The 19,312-nt window shown below is 41.3% G+C and overlaps 1 protein-coding gene across 2 annotated transcripts in view; it reads left to right on the top strand.

Annotated features, from left to right (window-relative positions):
* The window catches only part of CLTCL1 (clathrin heavy chain like 1), a 37,040-nt gene extending 23,981 nt beyond the window's left edge, over positions 1-13,059 (top strand). Inside the window, exons 18-33 of one of the 2 annotated variants that reach the window (XM_075167952.1) lie at positions 220-342; positions 769-914; positions 1,307-1,490; positions 2,058-2,250; positions 2,780-2,937; positions 3,033-3,197; positions 3,611-3,718; positions 4,076-4,243; positions 4,325-4,474; positions 5,283-5,414; positions 5,760-5,870; positions 6,448-6,618; positions 7,415-7,636; positions 8,346-8,366; positions 10,637-10,712; positions 11,734-13,059. In XM_075167952.1, the coding sequence (XP_075024053.1) occupies positions 220-342; positions 769-914; positions 1,307-1,490; positions 2,058-2,250; positions 2,780-2,937; positions 3,033-3,197; positions 3,611-3,718; positions 4,076-4,243; positions 4,325-4,474; positions 5,283-5,414; positions 5,760-5,870; positions 6,448-6,618; positions 7,415-7,636; positions 8,346-8,366; positions 10,637-10,712; positions 11,734-11,849 (2,244 nt within the window). In that variant the 3' untranslated portion in view covers positions 11,850-13,059. The remainder of the gene's footprint in view (positions 1-219; positions 343-768; positions 915-1,306; positions 1,491-2,057; positions 2,251-2,779; positions 2,938-3,032; positions 3,198-3,610; positions 3,719-4,075; positions 4,244-4,324; positions 4,475-5,282; positions 5,415-5,759; positions 5,871-6,447; positions 6,619-7,414; positions 7,637-8,345; positions 8,367-10,636; positions 10,713-11,733) is intronic. The other variant, XM_075167953.1, reaches the window with a different exon arrangement.
* Positions 13,060-19,312: the final 6,253 nt, after the last annotated feature.

Here is a 19,312-nt window from a genome sequence, read left to right as displayed (position 1 = left end):
TGTCGGGCAAAACCAAGAGAAGCTATAGAAATTCTGCTGGAGACCTTCTCCATGAGCCTTCCAGATCAGAGGTTGGGTAAGAACTTGTCTGTGGCATTTAGCATTGGTCAGCAATTAGTTCTAGTCGGTCTTCTAGACTGTCTGATTCATAGCTAGCTAAACCTGTCTTGTGGTACTAACCCTTAACATTAACGCCAGTGTTTGTAACTTCTCCTTTAGGTCTGCAATGAGAACTCACTGTTCAAGAGTGAGGCTCGCTACCTGGTGCGCAGGAAGGACCCTGAGCTCTGGGCAAATGTTCTGGAAGAAAACAACCCATTCAGGCGGCAGCTTATTGACCAGGTACAGCACAAAGGCTAAACTTTCAGTATGAGGAGACCTCAGGATGTCTCAAACATTATGGAGAATTAAAGTAGCTGTCTTCCCCCACAAGGTCCCTTGAGGCCCCATCTTAACCATACAGAAATTTGTAAGAGTTTGAGTGGCAGGTATTAACTCTCACCTTCAGAAAATTTAGTTACCAATAAGATATTATTTCTGTCCTGCGGAGTGACCTACCTCTAGTGAATTTGCTCCCTATACAGACCCAAGGTGTGACTTTAATAGCTATATCCAGTATAGAAGTAACTCTTTCTTACTGTCTTTGACAAAATACTTTTGACAAAATACTCTCAAAGTTCTGAAGCCTTAATTTGTAGTTCACTGGAATAGCTTGGCAAATATCTCATTTGGGGAAAACACTTAATACTTTCCTGCCCTCAAACCCAGGTTGTCCAAACAGCTTTATCGGAGACACAGGATCCAGAGGAGGTTTCTGTAACTGTGAAAGCTTTCATGACTGCTGACTTGCCTAATGAATTGATTGAGTTATTGGAAAAAATTGTCTTGGATAATTCTGTATTCAGTGAACACAGGTAAGAGGAGAGCTTTGTCCACAAGTTTAGCCTATTCGGTGCCTTTGTTTAGGTTGTGAAGTGACCCAAGTTATTTGTGGGCCTCTTGGCTGCAGGACCTAAGCACTCTTAAATGTGTATAATCAGGTGAAAAAGCAGAATTTAAAGTTCTCTGTACTTTAAGAACAGAGCTAGTTCACACTATGCAGTTTGCAGTGATGTGTTGAGAGAAGAGGACACTGATATTGGTAAGCAATTTCTTTTTGAAGGCAAATATCAGTGCTTCTCAATCTGGGGATGAAAAGTTGTTGCTAGTGGCAGCAAGCGGGTGTATTTTTTTGCATGTACAATACCTGTCACTAAGCAGGTGTTACCATGCACTGCTTATAGCCTCTGCCTTCTGTTAACCAAAGGAATCTCCAGAATCTGCTGATCCTGACAGCCATTAAGGCTGACCGCACTCGTGTGATGGAGTACATCAATCGGCTGGATAACTATGATGCCCCAGACATTGCAAACATTGCCATCAGTAATGAGCTATATGAAGAAGCCTTTGCTATATTCAGAAAATTTGATGTTAATACTTCAGCAATTCAGGTGAGGCGTGGTTCCTGCATGAAGGTATAGAACGCTAGTAATAGAGAGAGTGGGAAGTGTACTGTTATATTGATTCTCAAGGAGTGATCGTCACTTAAATCACTGAGACTTAAGAGTACAGTTCCCATATGATATCAAGTGGCAGGGAGAAGTGGGATTATGTGCAAAGAATAGCAAAACAAAGTCAAAATACTGACTTCAGAGACTGATCCGGTCAAAGTAATCAAAAAACGTTGGGGTGTTGCACAATACGCTTCAGGTGAGTGTGCTGCATTTGATTCGGAGTGGCTACCTTGGAGACTCATACCTGAAAGGTGCAGGAGAAGCAAATGCTACTAGGCATTGTCTTTAGGCCAGCGTTACTGACTTCTGTAAGGCAGAGGACAGTAGCAACAAGAGTCTTATTCTTGCTGCCTCTACTTCATTGGACAGAAATGGCTGTTCTAAAAGCAGTTAGCTTCATATTGCTTACACAGAGCAGCGTATGCTGTTGAAGAAAGTTCTGTTAGAAAGGACCATGTTATAAAGCTTTGATTTTTTTTAACTTGCAACTTCAATTTCAAACAGGTGCTGATTGAGCACATTGGCAACTTAGACCGTGCTTATGAATTTGCAGAGAGATGTAACGAACCAGCAGTATGGAGCCAGCTAGCCAGAGCACAGCTCCAGAAGGACTTGGTGAAAGAAGCCATTGACTCCTATATAAAGGCAGATGATCCATCTGCCTACATGGAAGTTGTTCAAGCAGCTAACAGAAACGGTAAGGCAAAGCATCCTCAAACTTAAGATTGTTTGGATATGAGCTAGGTTATTGCATCTACATTGAGCAGCAGGAATTCTTGAGACTTATGTATTCTGTTTTGGAGCTTGAGACTTATGTATTCTGTTTTGGAGGAAATGGGAGCAGTCAGTACATGGAATGGCTGAGTTAATGTTTAGTGAGATTCCAGTCAACAAGCTTGTCTGTGTTGCTACACTAAAGATAGACCTTCATGTGGAGATAATTTGACTGTTTTCTAAAATATAGCCAAGTGTAACATATTTATTTAGCTTTATGTGGCAGAATTTCTTGCCAGCTAGATTGTAGAATAGTTGCAAGAAGTTCAATCTTACATGAAGGTGACTTGGTGTTTAGCAGGGAATTCCTTAAATCAAATGCAAATGGCTTCATATCATGGTGGAGGAGATCCTTGAGACTTCTAGTGAAAGCTGGTCCTAAGGTGGGTAAGGTGAGCAACACAGAATGACTGACTAAACAGAGGATCTTAAATATCTCTTCTCTCTTCAAGACAACTGGGAGGACCTAGTCAAGTTCTTACAGATGGCCAGGAAGAAGGCTAGAGAGTCTTATGTAGAGACGGAACTTATTTTTGCTTTGGCAAAAACTAATCGTCTGTCAGAACTGGAAGAGTTTATTAGTGGCCCTAATAATGCCCATATACAACAGGTATGTCTTGATCCACAGTTCCCATGTATGACTTGCTGCGTGGCTGACTCCTGGTCCTTGCTGTTACCTTTGTTTACCTTGGACTCCTAATCCAGGTTGGTGATCGCTGTTATGAAGAGGGGATGTATGAAGCGGCAAAACTACTCTATAACAATGTATCTAACTTTGCTCGCCTGGCATCTACCCTGGTGCACCTTGGAGAGTATCAGGCGGCAGTGGACAGTGGCCGCAAAGCCAACAGCACGAGAACTTGGAAGGAGGTAACTTAAACTTGGTTTTTTAATAGTCTGCAGAATGTGCTCTACTGTTGCTTCTGAGCATGTTGCTCTGGAGCATAATTGGACTCCTTTGCTCTGTCAGTAATGTGGGAATTAAAGAAGAGTTGGTTCATAACTATCTACAATTAGCTCTGATAGCTTGCTAACTGTTTCTGGCTACAGAGTATGTTTGTAGCTTTATAAGCTGTCCTCTTGCCAAGCTTAATTTCAAAACAGTGTAAAATGCATGGCAGAGATTTTAATTCTAGAGCAAGCATTATGGAAATACCTATTTGGAACTGTACATAAGCCTCAAATTTGGTAAAGCTTTGCTAATTAACTTTCCCTTTAATATAAGGAGATTAAATAAGCATTGCAGTATTCTCCTGTTAACTATTTACTAACTCTCATTACAGGTATGCTTCGCCTGCGTGGATGGAAAAGAATTCCGCTTGGCACAGATCTGTGGCTTACACATAGTCATCCATGCTGATGAACTTGAAGAGCTGATCAGTTACTATCAGGTTAGATCACTGTTAATATCCTAGAAGACTTTAAACAGCATACTTGTATCTACTAGTAAAGTGGTCACAGATAAAACCCGATACCCTGTGGGGCTGATTTTTAAATTCATTCTTCCTCCATCTCCATTTCCTAATAGCTGCATGCATTTTTTTCTGTAGTAAATGGAAGGGTGATAGTTTTCACTGTCCCTTCTTTTACAATTCCGTTGCCTCATTGGAATCATGTCTTACAAGTCTAAGCACTCTCATTTGGAGAGAAAAGCAAAGCATGCTGAATTTAAGTAAATATGCATTTTAGCAAGCTTTATGCGATTTGGTCATGAATTTGCAATTAATCCTTATGTTCCTAACATCCAGGATCGTGGCTACTTCGAAGAACTGATTGCCCTTTTGGAAGCTGCTTTGGGCCTAGAGCGTGCTCACATGGGAATGTTTACTGAACTTGCCATCTTATACTCCAAATTCAAGCCTCAGAAAATGAGGGAACATCTGGAGCTCTTCTGGTCTAGGGTTAATATTCCAAAGGTATGCAGTAAGGTAGCTACACTGCAAGTGAAGTTGGGAAGCTGTCAGTGAATCAAACTGACTGATTTCTTGTTTTATCAGGTGCTCAGAGCTGCAGAACAGGCTCATCTCTGGGCAGAACTTGTATTCCTTTATGACAAGTACGAAGAGTATGACAATGCAATAATTACTATGATGAATCATCCCACTGATGCCTGGAAAGAAGGGCAGTTTAAAGACATAATTGCCAAGGTAAGTAACTAGTTAACTGAATCAAAGTGCTGAAAACTTCTTTCAGAACAGAGGCAAAAATGCACAACAGAACCACCGTTTAGAAAATGAGTTTGCTTAAGTTACTACTCGGTTTTCCTGCTGTAGTTAGAACAATCTAATCTTACACCCCTTGTTTTCTGCTGTGCAGCACATTCTATTAAGTGGCAGCAGCTAGCACAGGATGTTTTCAGAGACTGCTCAGGATCATAGGTCACAAGCAAGAGGTGTAACCTCCTTAATACCTTTTGAACTGCCTGTTGTCTTAGTCTGAGGCTGTGACTGTTCTTGAAAGATCTCTGCAAATGTTTCCAACTATTTCAGTGGGAGAATTGCAGTGGGCAGTCCCATGAATACAGCAGAGAATAGTGAATTGATGAATAGTTTAGACAAGATTTGAGACTGAACACTTTCTTATTGGTCTTATGGGTTTCAAGGCAACAACTTAGACTGGTTAAGACTACAACCCTTACTGGCTTTAGAAATTCAGCAAATGGTGACTAACTCTAGTGGGCTGCTTTTGCCAGGATCTCTTAACTGTGGATGGGTTAGAATTGGTTTCTAGTACCCCGGTAGCTTGTGACTTCACTATCTGGAAGCAGATGGCACAAGAAGCAGTCATAAGATTGAACAAGAATTCTGCATGTAGGTGTAACACTTCTGGTCTCTAGAAGGAAACTTAAGCTTTTATTTAAGAGTTAAATAAACATTGTGCTGAGTTAAGTGATTCAAACTAAGCACCTGTAGGCTTATTTGTGTTTGAAATACTAACTAGTGTCTAACCATGCAGGTGGCCAATGTGGAGCTGTACTACAAAGCGTTGCAGTTCTACTTAGACTACAAACCTCTGCTGATCAATGATCTCCTGCTTGTATTATCTCCACGACTGGATCACACCAGGACAGTCAACTTTTTCTCAAAGGTGAGTTTGGGAGATAGTAGATGAATAAGAAATCCTCTTGCTCAAGTTAAGACACTCCAGTCTCTGGCTGGAAAAAAGGGTTGACATCTGTTAGGTGGCTTTGCCTCCAGTATAAAGGACTGAGAAGCAGCCCGATCCTGGCTTGATCTGGGAAACACGGGAGGAATTAGCATAACTGGCCTCGGAGGTTGTTTTATTTTACTTTTGGCAATACAAGATGCTTTGTCTGAAGGGTCCTGACAGTAAGCACAAACTCTTGTAATAACAAAGTGGGAACCTGTTTCAGGAGTATGAAGTGTCAGAATTGGTATGCTTAATTTTGTATTGGAATCATCTTAATTCCAGGTTAATCGGCTACTTCTAGTAAAGCCTTATCTGCGTTCAGTCCAGAACCACAACAACAAAGGAGTTAACGAAGCTCTAAACAACCTTTTAACAGAGGAGGAAGATTACCAGGTGAGCTCCACAAAATAGATTGCTAGGCCTGAGGGATGCTCGTCTTTCTCCAACAAAAAGAGGCCATAGTTTGGTTGTTCCCCATCTGACACAGAGTAATTCTCTTGTGTAGAAGATAACTTGTGCAACAGTAGTGGGGGTGGAATCAGACCCTTTGTGTGCAGGAGTCTTGAGACACTGATTTGCAAACAAAGCAAATGCCACAGTTATTTCTCTCAGTACAACAGACTTCATAAAGTTCTATATTATGTATGTACTCTACTGGGCAACACTTCTGTAAACAGATTTGCTTCTGGCCCCATTGGCTGCTATTTGGAAGACGTGCTTTGTCTTCTAAAATTAATTAGCTTTTCTGTTCTATCAAGTGAAGTCAGTATGACCAAGTTAGCATCTTGCTTTGTTAAAAATCATCTTTTGGAGAGATGCATGAAATACGCAGGATAAACAAGCTGTAGCCATAGTATCAACATCCAGCTGGCAGAACCTAAACACTTGTGCACCATGCTTAGATGCTTCTTTACTGTAGTTCTTGCCTACTGCCATCTGGAAGCACGAGTAACAATTCTTTCTCAAACAGGGTTTGAGAGCTTCCATTGATGCCTATGACAACTTTGATAATATAACGTTGGCTCAGCGTCTGGAAAAGCACGAACTAATTGAATTTAGACGTATTGCAGCATACTTGTATAAGGGTAACAACCGCTGGAAACAGAGCGTGGAGCTATGCAAGAAAGACCGTCTGTATAAGGTGAGTTAATGCAGCCTTTCTCCCTGACTGTCAAAGAAGTCTGAGCTATGAAGCGTAGATCTCCTGGATACTGAATGTGTTTCATTAGTTTCAAATCTGGACTTCCAATTAGTCTTAGCCCTTCACTTGAAGTTTAAGGAAAGAGTCTTAGAGCAGAAGTGTTTGCAATTTCAAATGCATATCTTAAATCTAATTTCATAATGTTATCCTGTACTTGGAGATTTGTCTGTATCAATGGCATCTGTACAGTTTGCTGTATCAGTACGGAGCATCCTTCATAGAACTGAAGACTTACGCCCATGTTAGGGTACAGATGAAAACATGATTACGATGGTATAGTCTTCAAGCCTGTAGTGAGTTCACATGGGCCAGTTCTTGACTACTGTGTGGGAGAGCTGGCAAATAGTCTTCTGTCTTGATGCATAGCAAGCAGTTGATGCAATAATCTCTCCTGCTCTGGGTAATCCTTAACATCTAATGGTGAGGTAGGTGGGATACCGGAAGGATTTTTTATTTTCTCTGTCACAAAACTAAGCAAAATCTCATCAGGCCACTTCAAGTACTTAAGGAAAGCCTGTTGGATAATGTTAATACAAGTATCTGGGTTGCCTCAAAACAAGGACTTGACTGAGTGTATGTACAGTAGCTTGGCTCTTACAGAACATGCCTGGTGGTGTTAACTAACTCCATGGTATGCCAAATACCTGGCTTAAGTAGCTAGCAATAACATGCACATAAGGTGCAAGCAAGATGCTGACAGGCAAGGGTCAAGCTTAACTGTTGTTCTTTTCTGTAGGATGCTATGCAGTATGCTGCAGAGTCCAAAGATGCAGAACTAGCTGAGAAGCTGCTTCAGTGGTTCCTGGAAGAAGGCAAGCAGGAGTGCTTTGCAGCCTGCCTTTTCACATGTTATGACTTGCTGCACCCAGATGTAGTCCTTGAGTTGGCATGGAGGCATAACATCATGGACTTTGCAATGCCTTACTTCATCCAAGTGATGAGAGAGTACCTTACCAAAGTGAGTATTGCATAGGCTAAAAAGTTAAGGCTTCTAGTTTGCTGGATGATTAGCATTATGCAAACCAGAGCTCTTTGCATGTATTTAGCATATTGTTTTTTCCTCATAGACTAAGTCTTCTAGGAAGTTCTGTGGGTTTAATAGCTTCAGGCTAGCTAGAGAAATCTATAAATAGATGCCTTGGGACTTGAAAGAGGGCTAGTTAAACTTTTGCTTTTAACAGTGGACATAAGCAACTGTGTGCTTTCCAGAGCAGCTCCATAGTTGATGAAGCTGAAGACTTGATGAGGACAACCTGTATAACTCCTTTGTGTAACTATGAAAGTACTCTGTTTTCTTGTTACAGAGAATGGAGCTTTTCAGTAACTAATTGTACACGCTATTCCTACATCAGCCATAGGAGTAGACTGCTGAAGATAATTTTTTTAAATCGAAAACAGAACTTTAGATGCGTAGTCTGGCTGTACAATACTGATACAAATAGCTAGTCCTCAATTGAGAGAGAAGAGAGATTCTGATCATGTGGGGTCCTGAAATGCTTGTCTTGGCCAGCTCTAAGATACTAAGCTAAGATAATTCCTTAGAAGGCTCTAGGGTTGCATAGGACATCACAGTAAAGAACTTCATTAAAATGAGTAATCTAAAAGTGACTGCTTCCGGTTGCCTCTAATCAGTCGTGTTAAGTATTCCCCTCTGAATTTTCTTGCAGGTTGATGGGCTGTTCTATAAGGTGACACTCTGATTTCAAACTCTTTGTGTTCATTTGTGTCCCTCAATATCCTAGGATTCTTTTACAGGAATCTAGCTGTAGCTTCTGCCAGAAGAGCAGTGTAATTTAGCTCTAACTCATTTCCTGTTCACCTTCTAATGCTAAAAGGATAACTATTCACAAGCAACTTGAAAATCCAACCAGACTCTGCTCTTCTTTGTGGGAAACAGAAGCAAGTGATTGAGGAGGAATTGAGTGTTTGAGCTCCCGTTCACTATATTACAGATATCTTGTGGCAGGGAGGATGTTGTTCATAAGTAAACAAAAGCAGTTGCCATGTAATGGGATATGTTCTAAGTGCAAATTGCTTGTTATGCTGTAAATTACTGAAGTGTGCAATCTTTCAGGCAATGGTGAGTTTGAATAGTAGCATAAAGCTTCTGTAAACTTCTTGCCTGTTAGTATGATGAAAGTACCTGCACAGATCTTAAACTCCTCCTCCTCATATTCCACTGAGGAGAAACTTGCCACACAAGTTCACCTGTGCTCTTCCATGTGAGGTTTAGGTCTAAGATCATGGTTTTTAAACTGCTGGTTGGATTTACAAGTAATCACATGTACTAAATACGGGATAACTTGCCAAAAGGAAAATCTGCATGGTGAAAGTGGTTTACAGTGGAACTAATTTAGTCTGTTGAATTAACTGCAAAACATGGAATTAGAGAATGGGCTTTATAAATGTGGTATGTCTAAAATTGTCATGTGACTAACTTCAAAAGTACAAAAGAATAGACTAGTTTATCAGTAGGGTGTGTATGTCTTCCAGAACTTACCCTTCATTTATGCATAAAAAGGTGTTAAAGCACAGAATAGCCTATGTTCCAGAGGGGGTCAGGCACGTGAAGTATGATGATGCTCACTGGGAAACCTTTTGAACAACTTCACTTCTAGGCAGCAAATCAGATAGATGTTTAGGCTTTCCTGGAGAGCTGCTCTTGTCCCTTCTTCAGGATGTCTGCTCTCGGCAGGCTTGCTGTTTCTCCAACAGAGGGAGTAACCGCACTCTTGTTCAAAGTTCCTTAATGCTTTAGGGGTAATAAAGAGGAAAGTCTAATCCAAGAGAGCGGGAATCCCAGGTCATAAGTAGAGCAATGCAACTAGTTTGAAACTGGTAGGTGTCAATTGCTTTGATCCATAGTAATATGGGTAGCATTTGTAACACAGATACTTAGTGTTATCCTGAAGATCTGTTAGGCTGACAGCTATAAATGAACTAGTTAAAGACCTACTGCCACTCAAGTTATTAATTTGAGTTGCAAACTTCAAAAAGTCCAGGAAACTCTTAAACACCACATCTAGATAACATCTCTGAAGTATAATAGAGACCTCTCTTGCAAGCACTTCTCAGACCAGATATGATCCTTGCAGTGGAAAAGGAGGATGAGAAGCAGCTGAAATACAGCATTGGGCTAAATATAGGTTTGCCCAGGATGTTAGCAGTGCCTGTATCTGGATGTGAAGCTGTGTGATTTTTATGCCTTGCAGTGTTCAGTCTCAGTGGGTCTCTTATGGAAGATGTAACTTCTTAAACCTGTGAGAAGGAAGGTACTGTTGCCTTCTCAGATTACTCCCCTTAGCCCCAATTCAAAGTTGTGTTCAGGGCTCCTGCATTACTGTAACACTTTCACGAATGTGTTTAGCATGAACAGAGCTTTGTTTGGCACAACACCGGGATCTGTATAAAGCTGATACTACTAGACCACTTTCCATGATGGTTCTAGAGTTTCCTCTAAAAGGAGTTTATGTGAATGCTAATACAGTTAAACCAGTACTCTGCAGCCCATGTTAGGCTGTAGCCCTAGATAAGATCAAACTTCATGGGTCTGGAATATTTGCAAATATCCGGGTCCTCTCATTGAAGGGGAGAGGGAATGCAGGTTGATAGATAAGATTAGGCCCATTTGAGATGATGCTTAGAACTGCAATCTGATGGGCTTGTTTTCTGGGTCATATTTAACAGTTACTAGAATAGAGCCCCAAAAAGTGCTTTACTTGAAGGTAATGATGATCTCAGCTGCATTTGACAGCTATTGTTTATTGCAATAAACCTAAAGCAATTGGGAGGGCAGGTTTACAACAGAAGTTGCTGGGAATGCGCAGACTTTCATAGTCTCCAACTTGGACTAATAAAAGGAACACTTGATAGCTAAGGTACCAGGCATGAAAAGCCTCACATGATGGTGCGGTTCCTAGATAAGGCCTTCATACATCTCCTGTTCGCTTCAATGTAGGTGGATAAACTTGATGCTTCTGAAAGCCTAAGAAAAGAAGAGGAACAAGTAACTGAACCCACTCCAATAGTATTTGGTAGGTGAAAGACTTGGTTTTAATTGATTACCTATTGTGACTCTGGTCTCTCTTTGTGGAGGTAACTTAAATGACTACCTCCAGTTGAAGTAAACTGGTTTCAACTAGATAGTAAAACAGTTGTCTCTGCTAGATGAACTGCATAAGTTGTGAAGTGACACCTGACTCTTACAGTACTTCTACTCTTCAGCTGAAGTGTTGCTCCTCTTACGTGGCTCAGAACTCTAGCTTAGGTATAGTCTTTCAGTATGGTAACAGGACAGGGAATACAGAAGTGTGCACAACCCCAGGAATAACTTACAGAGTGTGCAAATTCCTCCTGTTATTCCTGTCTAAGAGGAATGTGTCTGCCTTCTGCTCTTCCAAGTAGAAAGGCAGACTGGTGTTCTAGCTCACCCATTTTAAGACATGTGCAGCCAAAAAAACATGGCTGTCCTCAAGCGTGCTGCTATTTTACAAGCCCTTCTGAAGAGATATTCTGCTAACAAAGCACCTAGAAGTGGCTGGTAAGGGAAGGATGTGACTGGTTCACTGTCTGATGTAAATGTTAACCTGAATTTAACATATGCATGAGGCATGTGTGCTCCTAGTGATGAAGACAAATCTGTCAAATGTTCGGGCCTTTTGCAGCACTCCCCAGACTGAGACCTAACAGACCTAACTATTTGCTTGAATTGCTTTACTTTTCAGTTCTGACCACGCATGGTTTAAATAGTATCAGTTTGGCTGGCTTTCAGTATGGTCTCTTCAAAAGAAGCCAGGCTTATCGTGCCCTCAAGATCAGTTGATTCTCATCTTCCCTCTGAGTCCTGCCTTGCTTTTGTAGTTTTCTGGTAGCAAGAGCAGATGGATTAGGTGCCTACTCTGTGGTGCATGTTGAGTAATAGTGTGACTTGCTAGTGTATGCTTGCACAGTGGCTGATTTTTAGCTAAAGCCTCATAATCCTGTCCCATAGTACAGCTAGCATTAGGGAAGCTTGGGTTCTTGAACTAACTATTTTTTTTTCTCATGCTTTTCTAGGCCAGCAGTTGATGTTAACAGCAGGCCCCAGTGCAGTACCTCCCCAGGCAAACTTCCCATATGGATACACAGCACCAGGATTCACCCAGCCGCCTGTTTATGGTTTCAATATGTAACTAGCTCTCTGACAGACCTTCACTGTCTCTGTTCTCTTCCTTCCCGTCCCTTTTTAACTTCTCCAAGAAGTATACAATGGTCCTAAAGGCACAGATGACCTTCTATTGGCTGAACACACTTGCTGCCCGGCTCAGTGAGGAGACTTCAACGGGATGCCTATTACTGTTATTTATTGATTATTGTCCGGTTACATTTCAATCTCTGAAAGGCAGCTTTTGTTAATGACATTGTGAGACTCTTGTCTGAAGTTAAGGCACTATTTCACTAACTCATATAGCAATAACCGCTTGAGGCCAGGGGGAAGAGAGCATATTTTTCTTTCTTTTGCAAAGCCCATTGAAGGCAGCTGGGAAATTGCCTGGCACCAAGTTGTTAAAGCTTTAGCTGAAGCTACTGAAGTGGCAGGGTTGTTAACAATTCAGTGAAGCATCTCGTTAATAATGAATTGTTGAAAGCTTGTGTACATCTGACTACCCCATTTTATTTGCAGTCTTACGTGCAAAAGAAAATGGGCTTTCTAATATTTGTGCTCTGAATGTTTAGAGGAGTATTGGGAAAGTTTCCTTTTCTGGACAATAATGCTGTTGGGGTTCAATGCTGTTGGAGTCTGTTCTATATTTTCTGGAGTAGATCTGAGACTTGAAGAAAATAAATCTTCTCATGCCAGAGAGCAAACACTTCCCAGATCCTTTTTGTTTAACAAGAAGAGAGCATGTTACTTGTTGACGTTAAATGGTACTAAAGGAAACCTCAGCTATGTGTGGCAAGTGAACATGGGAGTGTGCATGGGCTGCCAAAGTACTAGAGATGCAAGAGCACAGTGTCAGGGTTGGGGAGGGGGACACACTGCTGAAATACTGAGGCGGTAGGGAGGGCCATAATCCTGACTTCTTATTTGCACCTTTAACTGATTCTGACATTGGCTTCCTGCCACACCATGTTCTGACCCTGTCTGGTGGGCAGAGTCAGCACCACCTGAATTAGCAGGGTGCAGTGACTCAGTTCTGCTATGCTGCAGTAGTATCAATGGCATGTCCATCACCCACCTCTTTCTTTGAGAATGCCAACAGGGATGTATTACTACTTTGTGCCACTCTTCAAATACATGTATCATTAACGTTTTATGTACTTAGATAACAATGTATAATTTATGGTTATGAATCTTGTGCTAATCTTGAATATTATAAAAGTCCAACTATAAATGTAAAACTGCAGTATCCACTGTGTGGTTCTAGTCTTAATATCTCGGGGGTGGGGACTGGTTAGTAGTAATACGCTACCACTAATAGCATCAGGTTTCTTAATCTGACAACTAAGGATGCCAGGTAGGAAAAAGGGAAACTTTTGCCAAAGCACCTAACACAGATGGCTTAGCAGTTAACTTAAAAGGGAGTTGCAGTCTCTTCACTGGACACATCAGCACATTGTCACGTGTGGAGGTCACGCTGCAGGAGGCAGTCACATGCTTGCATGACTTCATTCACAGGACTGGAAAAACTTCAGTCCTGTGCTGAGGGAGATGCTGCAGGTAGCGTCCTCTCCACTAAAATACATTAATACAGCAGCAGTAGTGGTAAGGTACACCTTTTCATACTGAATTCTACTTGAACAGGGCAAAACAGGTTAAATGCCAACCAGTAGAGACTGCCAGGGTTGTGAAATCAGTAACAGACTATGCTTTGGCACAATTCTAACTCGTATACTGTCTCCCTTTGCCATTGCTATCACAGTGCAGTGACCAAGAGATGCGGTGTCCACCTTCCTGATACAGGCCAGAGTGCTCTAAGTGTTGATTGAACATACTAACCTCCGTTTTGTACTGATCAGCACTCAACAGCTCAGCTTGAAATACTGAGCAGCTAATGAGTTCAAGCAAATCTGCACTCTGTCCAGACTTATCCCTAGCAGGAATTAGACAGGTAGCATGCTATTTTCCACACAAATGGTATTTATATTTTGTAACTAGTTCCTTATGGGTCAAAAGGAATTTGGGTGAGGCAGCTGGAACTGAAGACCAGCTCTAGGATTAGTATGACTGTAGGAGTTTCCTTCCTCTCAACTTGAAAATTTACTGTGACTTCATAGCAACAATTAAAAGCTGATGGTGGAATACGGTAAACTGCTAGATTAAATACTAGAACAGCTCATGACCTGCAGAGAATTGAGCTAGCCTGGGGATCCTTAATAGCTGCAGTCTAGAAATCTAATTACAGGAATGACTGAGTTCTCAAGGAAAGCAAAGCTGCCAGCTCTGATGGATAGTCTTGCTTTAGTTGCTCTCCTAGTATCTTAAGCTCTTGCTAAATATAATGGCTCTTATAAATTTTGTGATCTTGCATTCTAAAATGCACCTGGAAACACATACTCCCTGCCATTACAGTGCAGCTGTACCTAAAATGAGGAGCAAACTTGCATACCAGAGTACTTCATTGTTTCTTTAACAGTTAAGTCATTCTCAGCAGGAAGTAACACCTCTTTTAGTGGGTTAAGTGGAGGACTTAATCCAGTTTATGAAGTTGTAGTGTCCATCCAAGTTTTTGGAAACTTGGATAAGATTGTTTTGCAGAAAACCTCCTCTAAAACTAAGCTTCTCATTAATTCCCACCACTTCAGTGAGATGGGGCTAGTGCTATCATATAGAATGATCTGTTCGTGCAGAACATGCTGTGGAGTGCAGCATCTGGAGACTAACTTCTGGGCTCATGATACTGTCAAATAGTAACTTGCTTGAACTTACATACAGGCTTTTACCAACTTATGTTTTTCCTGTGAGAAACAGTATGGATTTCCTTCTGTAATACCTCTTGCTATTTGTCAGACCTTAGAGGGATTTTCCCCAATCCGGCAAACTTTGGGTAACTATAGATCTGGCATCGGAGATGACAAGCAATTCACAAGCATTGCTGTGGAGCTGCTCTAATGTCTTGTGAGCTAGGTGGAAATGGATCTCCCCACAAATGACTGCAAGGATGTGCGCTGCTCTTGGCATAAAATTCTGACCTGCATTCAGCTGCTTGCTCTGTGCTAGCACTTGAGCTCCTTACACTATCCTTTGCTCCCTCACATCTTTAAAGGTTACTGGTTTCTTCTGGTGCAAACACCAAGTGAAAGGAGAAGGGAGGAAGAACGTCTAACAGAGTTGCTGCTAGAAGCAGAATTCTGATGGAGGCTGCTGCTGTCTGCTCTGTTGGGCCAGATGAGCCAGCCCCATAACCTCGGGAGAAATTAAACTCGGGAGGAATGCGTTGCTGGGGTAAGTTCTGTTTCTTACTGGCTACATAACAAGACTTGTATTTCCCTTCCGCCTTTTTAGGGCTCTATAATTAAATGGTAGTGTAGCAGAAGAAAATGCTCCTTAAAAAATAAAAATTAAGGGCAGATGAAGCCTGTTCAAGTTAGTACAAATTATGCGATTGATACAGGAAAGACAGTAGTAACTGTAAGGTCCAAAACTTAATTTTGATTTAATAGCTGCTTTTTTTTTTTTAGCAACTGCAATGCTGAGAGCTGGCACTTACAGGATGACATGGATCCCTTAATAAGGCTGCGTGAAACAAGGAAGAACTTTTTTCCCTGGCAAAATCAGCAACAGTTACTCAGAAGCATAAAAAATTTCTTCTGTTTTTTGAACTGTAAAAGTGACAGACAAATCCTTTGTTGTCTGATGCCCACTTAGATGAGTGTGGATAGCTTTTGTACTTGGGTACATATGATATACGTGGGCAAAGCTGACTGTTTAACTGCTGTATAGTTAATGTTTATGCTTCAATGTGTGACGTTTAATTGGCAGGCTAGAACTTGGCCACTGAGAAACTCCTAGTGTGATTAAACCAGCATGACAGTGGATCCAATTTGTACTAAAAAAATTGAGGCTAGAAATCTTGCAAATCTTGGAACAAGTAGCACTGCATGTACCAGGTTCCCATAACAAGCAGTTTAGAAAGTGTGTGTACTACCTTGTGACAGGGCGTATTTCTCATCTGTAGAACTTCGTTCAGTCTTTCTGGGTCCTTCCTGTTCTGCTGTAGATAGTTTGGCTTGTCGCTTGTTTCCAAGCTGACTATTTTTTTTTTTGCTTTACAGAGTACCCCAAGACTGCTTCAATCTCATTTGTTCCCACGAAGTAAAATTGTGGCATCTTAAATTTGTGATAAAACGTTATGGAACATAAGGCTGGAAAATGCTTAATGACACCAGAGTGTTTTGTAGCACTGGTGTGTAATTAGGTTGTGGTTCGCTGACTGAATTAACACTTGCTATAGCAACCTGCAGGTGCCCCAGTCCAGCTTAATGGATCTGGAGTCTTTTTATTCTGCTACATCTCTTACTTCAGCAAGCATTCAGCTTTCAAAGAGTTTGTTGCTAGTATAGCTTTCTTGTTTTTCAATACTATGCATTTTCTGTGGGCATCTTTCCAAAGGTGATGACAGGTCCTCACTCATGTTTTGCTACTAAAGTGCTGCAAAATAGTTGGCGTAGGTATGTGTTTCAGTCTAGATCTTTCAGAAAGGTAGCAAAATCCATCTGTTTTCTTCCAAGCTAAAATAGACTATAAAGTTGCCAGCTTCTAAGCGTTAAGATTGTATGAATTTGAAATAGTCAGTGAAGAGTAAGTCTTGTCTTGCTTTTATCTGTCAGAATTTAAAAATTCTGAGTCCAATTATTCAGTTATGCATTCTCCTGTGGGGTTCAATGACTCAAGGAGAAATTTTTTTTTCTGTCTGCTGTGGTTTTAATCAAGACTTTAAAATATCTTCATCTAAAAATCTGTATTTCTCCTTTTCCCCCTCGTGGTTATAAAAGGAAGGAATTACAAAGTCATGGGGTATGTTCTTTTCCAAAGCAATGAGGTGTCCAATATTATGCAGAGCACAAATTCCCAAAGTGCTGGTTATCCAGCTGGGAAGCTACGAGTGGATTCGAGTGGGAAGGGGTGGTTAGTAAATCTTTGAATTGCTTTCCTTTTGAAAGATACATTTTTGTTTTCAGTTAGAGGGTGGGGAAATGGTCTCATCTAGGTAAACTGCTAACAGGGTTCGTCAACCCTGTCAGTTAGAGTAGTTTCTTTCAGTAATACGTCATGCTGTGAGGGAAGCGTGACCATGGTCTGGTAGCAGAATGATAACCTGTAAATGCTGTATGCAGTACATGGATTTCACTCGTCTTCTGAGGTGAGTCAGGCCCACTCAAATGTTAATGTAACAGGGACTTCTGCTGGGCTCTTGAGAGGCTCAGGCTTGGAAATCTCAGTGAATAATCTTGAGTATCAACAGGAGCTCTTTTTGCATGTGTGCTCCAGTGGGAATCATGCAAGTTGTTTTGGAATAGCATCATCTTTTTTATAGTCACAGTAGCTCCTGCTGCACACACTTGAAAGCTGGGGAAATGTTGACTCAAATCTTAAATACGATCACTTCTCCTTGAAGCCCGTGATGTGCAGGATCTGTTATGCATAAAGGAATCATTTGTTCTTGTCAGGCAACCCAAGAGGAAATGAGTTTTCTTATTTTACCATAAGACCCCAAGTGATGTGGATTAATAATGCATGGAAAGGTTTGTAGGAGTTGATGAGTTGTAACAATTCAAATAATATAATTGTTCAGTGAAATGAAGAGATTCTCTGATTCAAGAGCATATAATAGGAAGTTATCTGCCCTATATTGACCACTTATGGTTTCTGAAACTATGGTGTGCTGCCGGGTGCATCAAACTGTGCCAATTTAAAAAAAAAAAAATTCATTTCGGGGAGGGGCAAGGAAGGGATAAGTTGGAACTGATCAAGTGGGAGATCAAGTGTTTATGTGCTTTCTAGGATCCAGAAAGCTCTGTCTGCAATCGGTGTTTGTGTTTTAAAAAAAAAAAAATCGTGGAAGTTGCTTTTCATCTTCAGTAGTTCTCTTTTTAATTCTGATTATTAGGGCCTGAGGGATGCCATGAGGTATACAGGCTGCAATAGCACCTGACTATGTATTTAACAATTCTCGTATCTTTCTATGGCAGCAGAAACAAGCGCCAGCCACCAGCAATGGAAATGGTTCAGATTGTGAGAGAGTTGTTTCCATGAAAGTTCCCGAAGTGAGAGCAGTAAGATAGAGGACTCGATATCCTGCCCGTAACAGTAGCTGCTCTTTTATGCTTTGACGGCTCATTTCCTAGGAGATGCTCTTGACCATGCAAGTCAGGTCAAGTCTTTACTTACATGAAAGTCACTTACGGGATTTAAAATGCACCTTTTGCAGCCTCTGGTATTTCGGGGGTTGCTTATCTTCCTCAGATGCTCTTCTCCTTCAGGCTTTCTGCTGACAAGTATTGTTAGCAGCTTCTTGGAGGTCAAGCTGAGATGGCTTGCAATCTGCATGTGATTAAATATGAATAATCCTTTCCCTGTTCAGCAAAGTAAGCACTGTTGTGAATCCCATTGAGGCTGATGAGAATTAAGCATGTGGCGTAGTATTTTCTTGGACAGGATGAGATTGTGCACAAGGCCTTTCTGACTTGATTCCGGAATCTCTAAGAGCCAGTGTTTGTTGTGAAGTTAATCATGGCCTCACAGCAGTGGGTATATGCATCTACAAGCATACATGACTGTTATGGTAATTTGATGGAAAGGTAGCAAGGAGTTGCAGAGATTAATCAGAAATCCAAATGCATTTCCATTTGTTTGCTATCTTTGAAAGGATTTATCTTATTTTTGCCATTCCAGTACTGCTAACCTGAGCACTGAATAGCTGCTCTGCATCTGTGACTGTGAATGTTCGTTCCTTCATGTGTATCCTTCATGTGTTATTTTTTTTCCCCTTACCTCCCAGTGCTGGAGGTGGGTGGCCTTAGACTTGACCTGGAACCACCTCAATGGACTTGCCCCTGTGACTGTCTTAACTCTGTTCTGAAACCACTATAGTTCTGGCATCGTCCGGGGACAAGTTCTGCAATACGAGTACGTGTTTGTTTGCTTTTAATCCTGGCAGAATAAAGGTGCTTCAGTTTCCCAAATGGTAGGTTTCTGCAGTCGGTTTAGCCACGAAGCCGCTGCTGTATCACTGTGCTGTAGCTGCAGAGTTCGCTTTCAGATGAGGCTGGCAGCCGGAATCCAGCTGCCTGATTGCTGACTCGTTAAGCAAAAATCATGTCACGAAGTGCACAGATAGCAAGTCCTGACAGGAGCATGCTCTATGCGTGGCTGGGGGAGATTTCTTACACAAAATGTTCCCTCTTTGGAATAGGGCAGCTGCTCCAGGTGTAAAGGAGAACACAGCTCCGGAGTCCAGCTCCCTGCTTTCTGTGAAATCCCAGATGGAAAGAAAAGTGTTGGTTTCTCTCCCCAGCATTCCTGTAAATACAGCTTTCAGACACGAATTAGTGAAGGGCTGTCTTCCTATGTCTGCAGATAAAGCAAAAACTAGTGGTACTATTTGCACAGCCTAATTATTTAGGAGCCATAGATAATGTTTAGTTTTTCAGG

This window comes from Calonectris borealis, chromosome 18, assembly GCF_964195595.1.
Source record: "Calonectris borealis chromosome 18, bCalBor7.hap1.2, whole genome shotgun sequence".
Lineage (NCBI taxonomy): Eukaryota > Metazoa > Chordata > Aves > Procellariiformes > Procellariidae > Calonectris > Calonectris borealis.
Note: the sequence above shows the minus strand (reverse complement) of the source record. Positions and strands in the feature narration are given on the sequence as shown.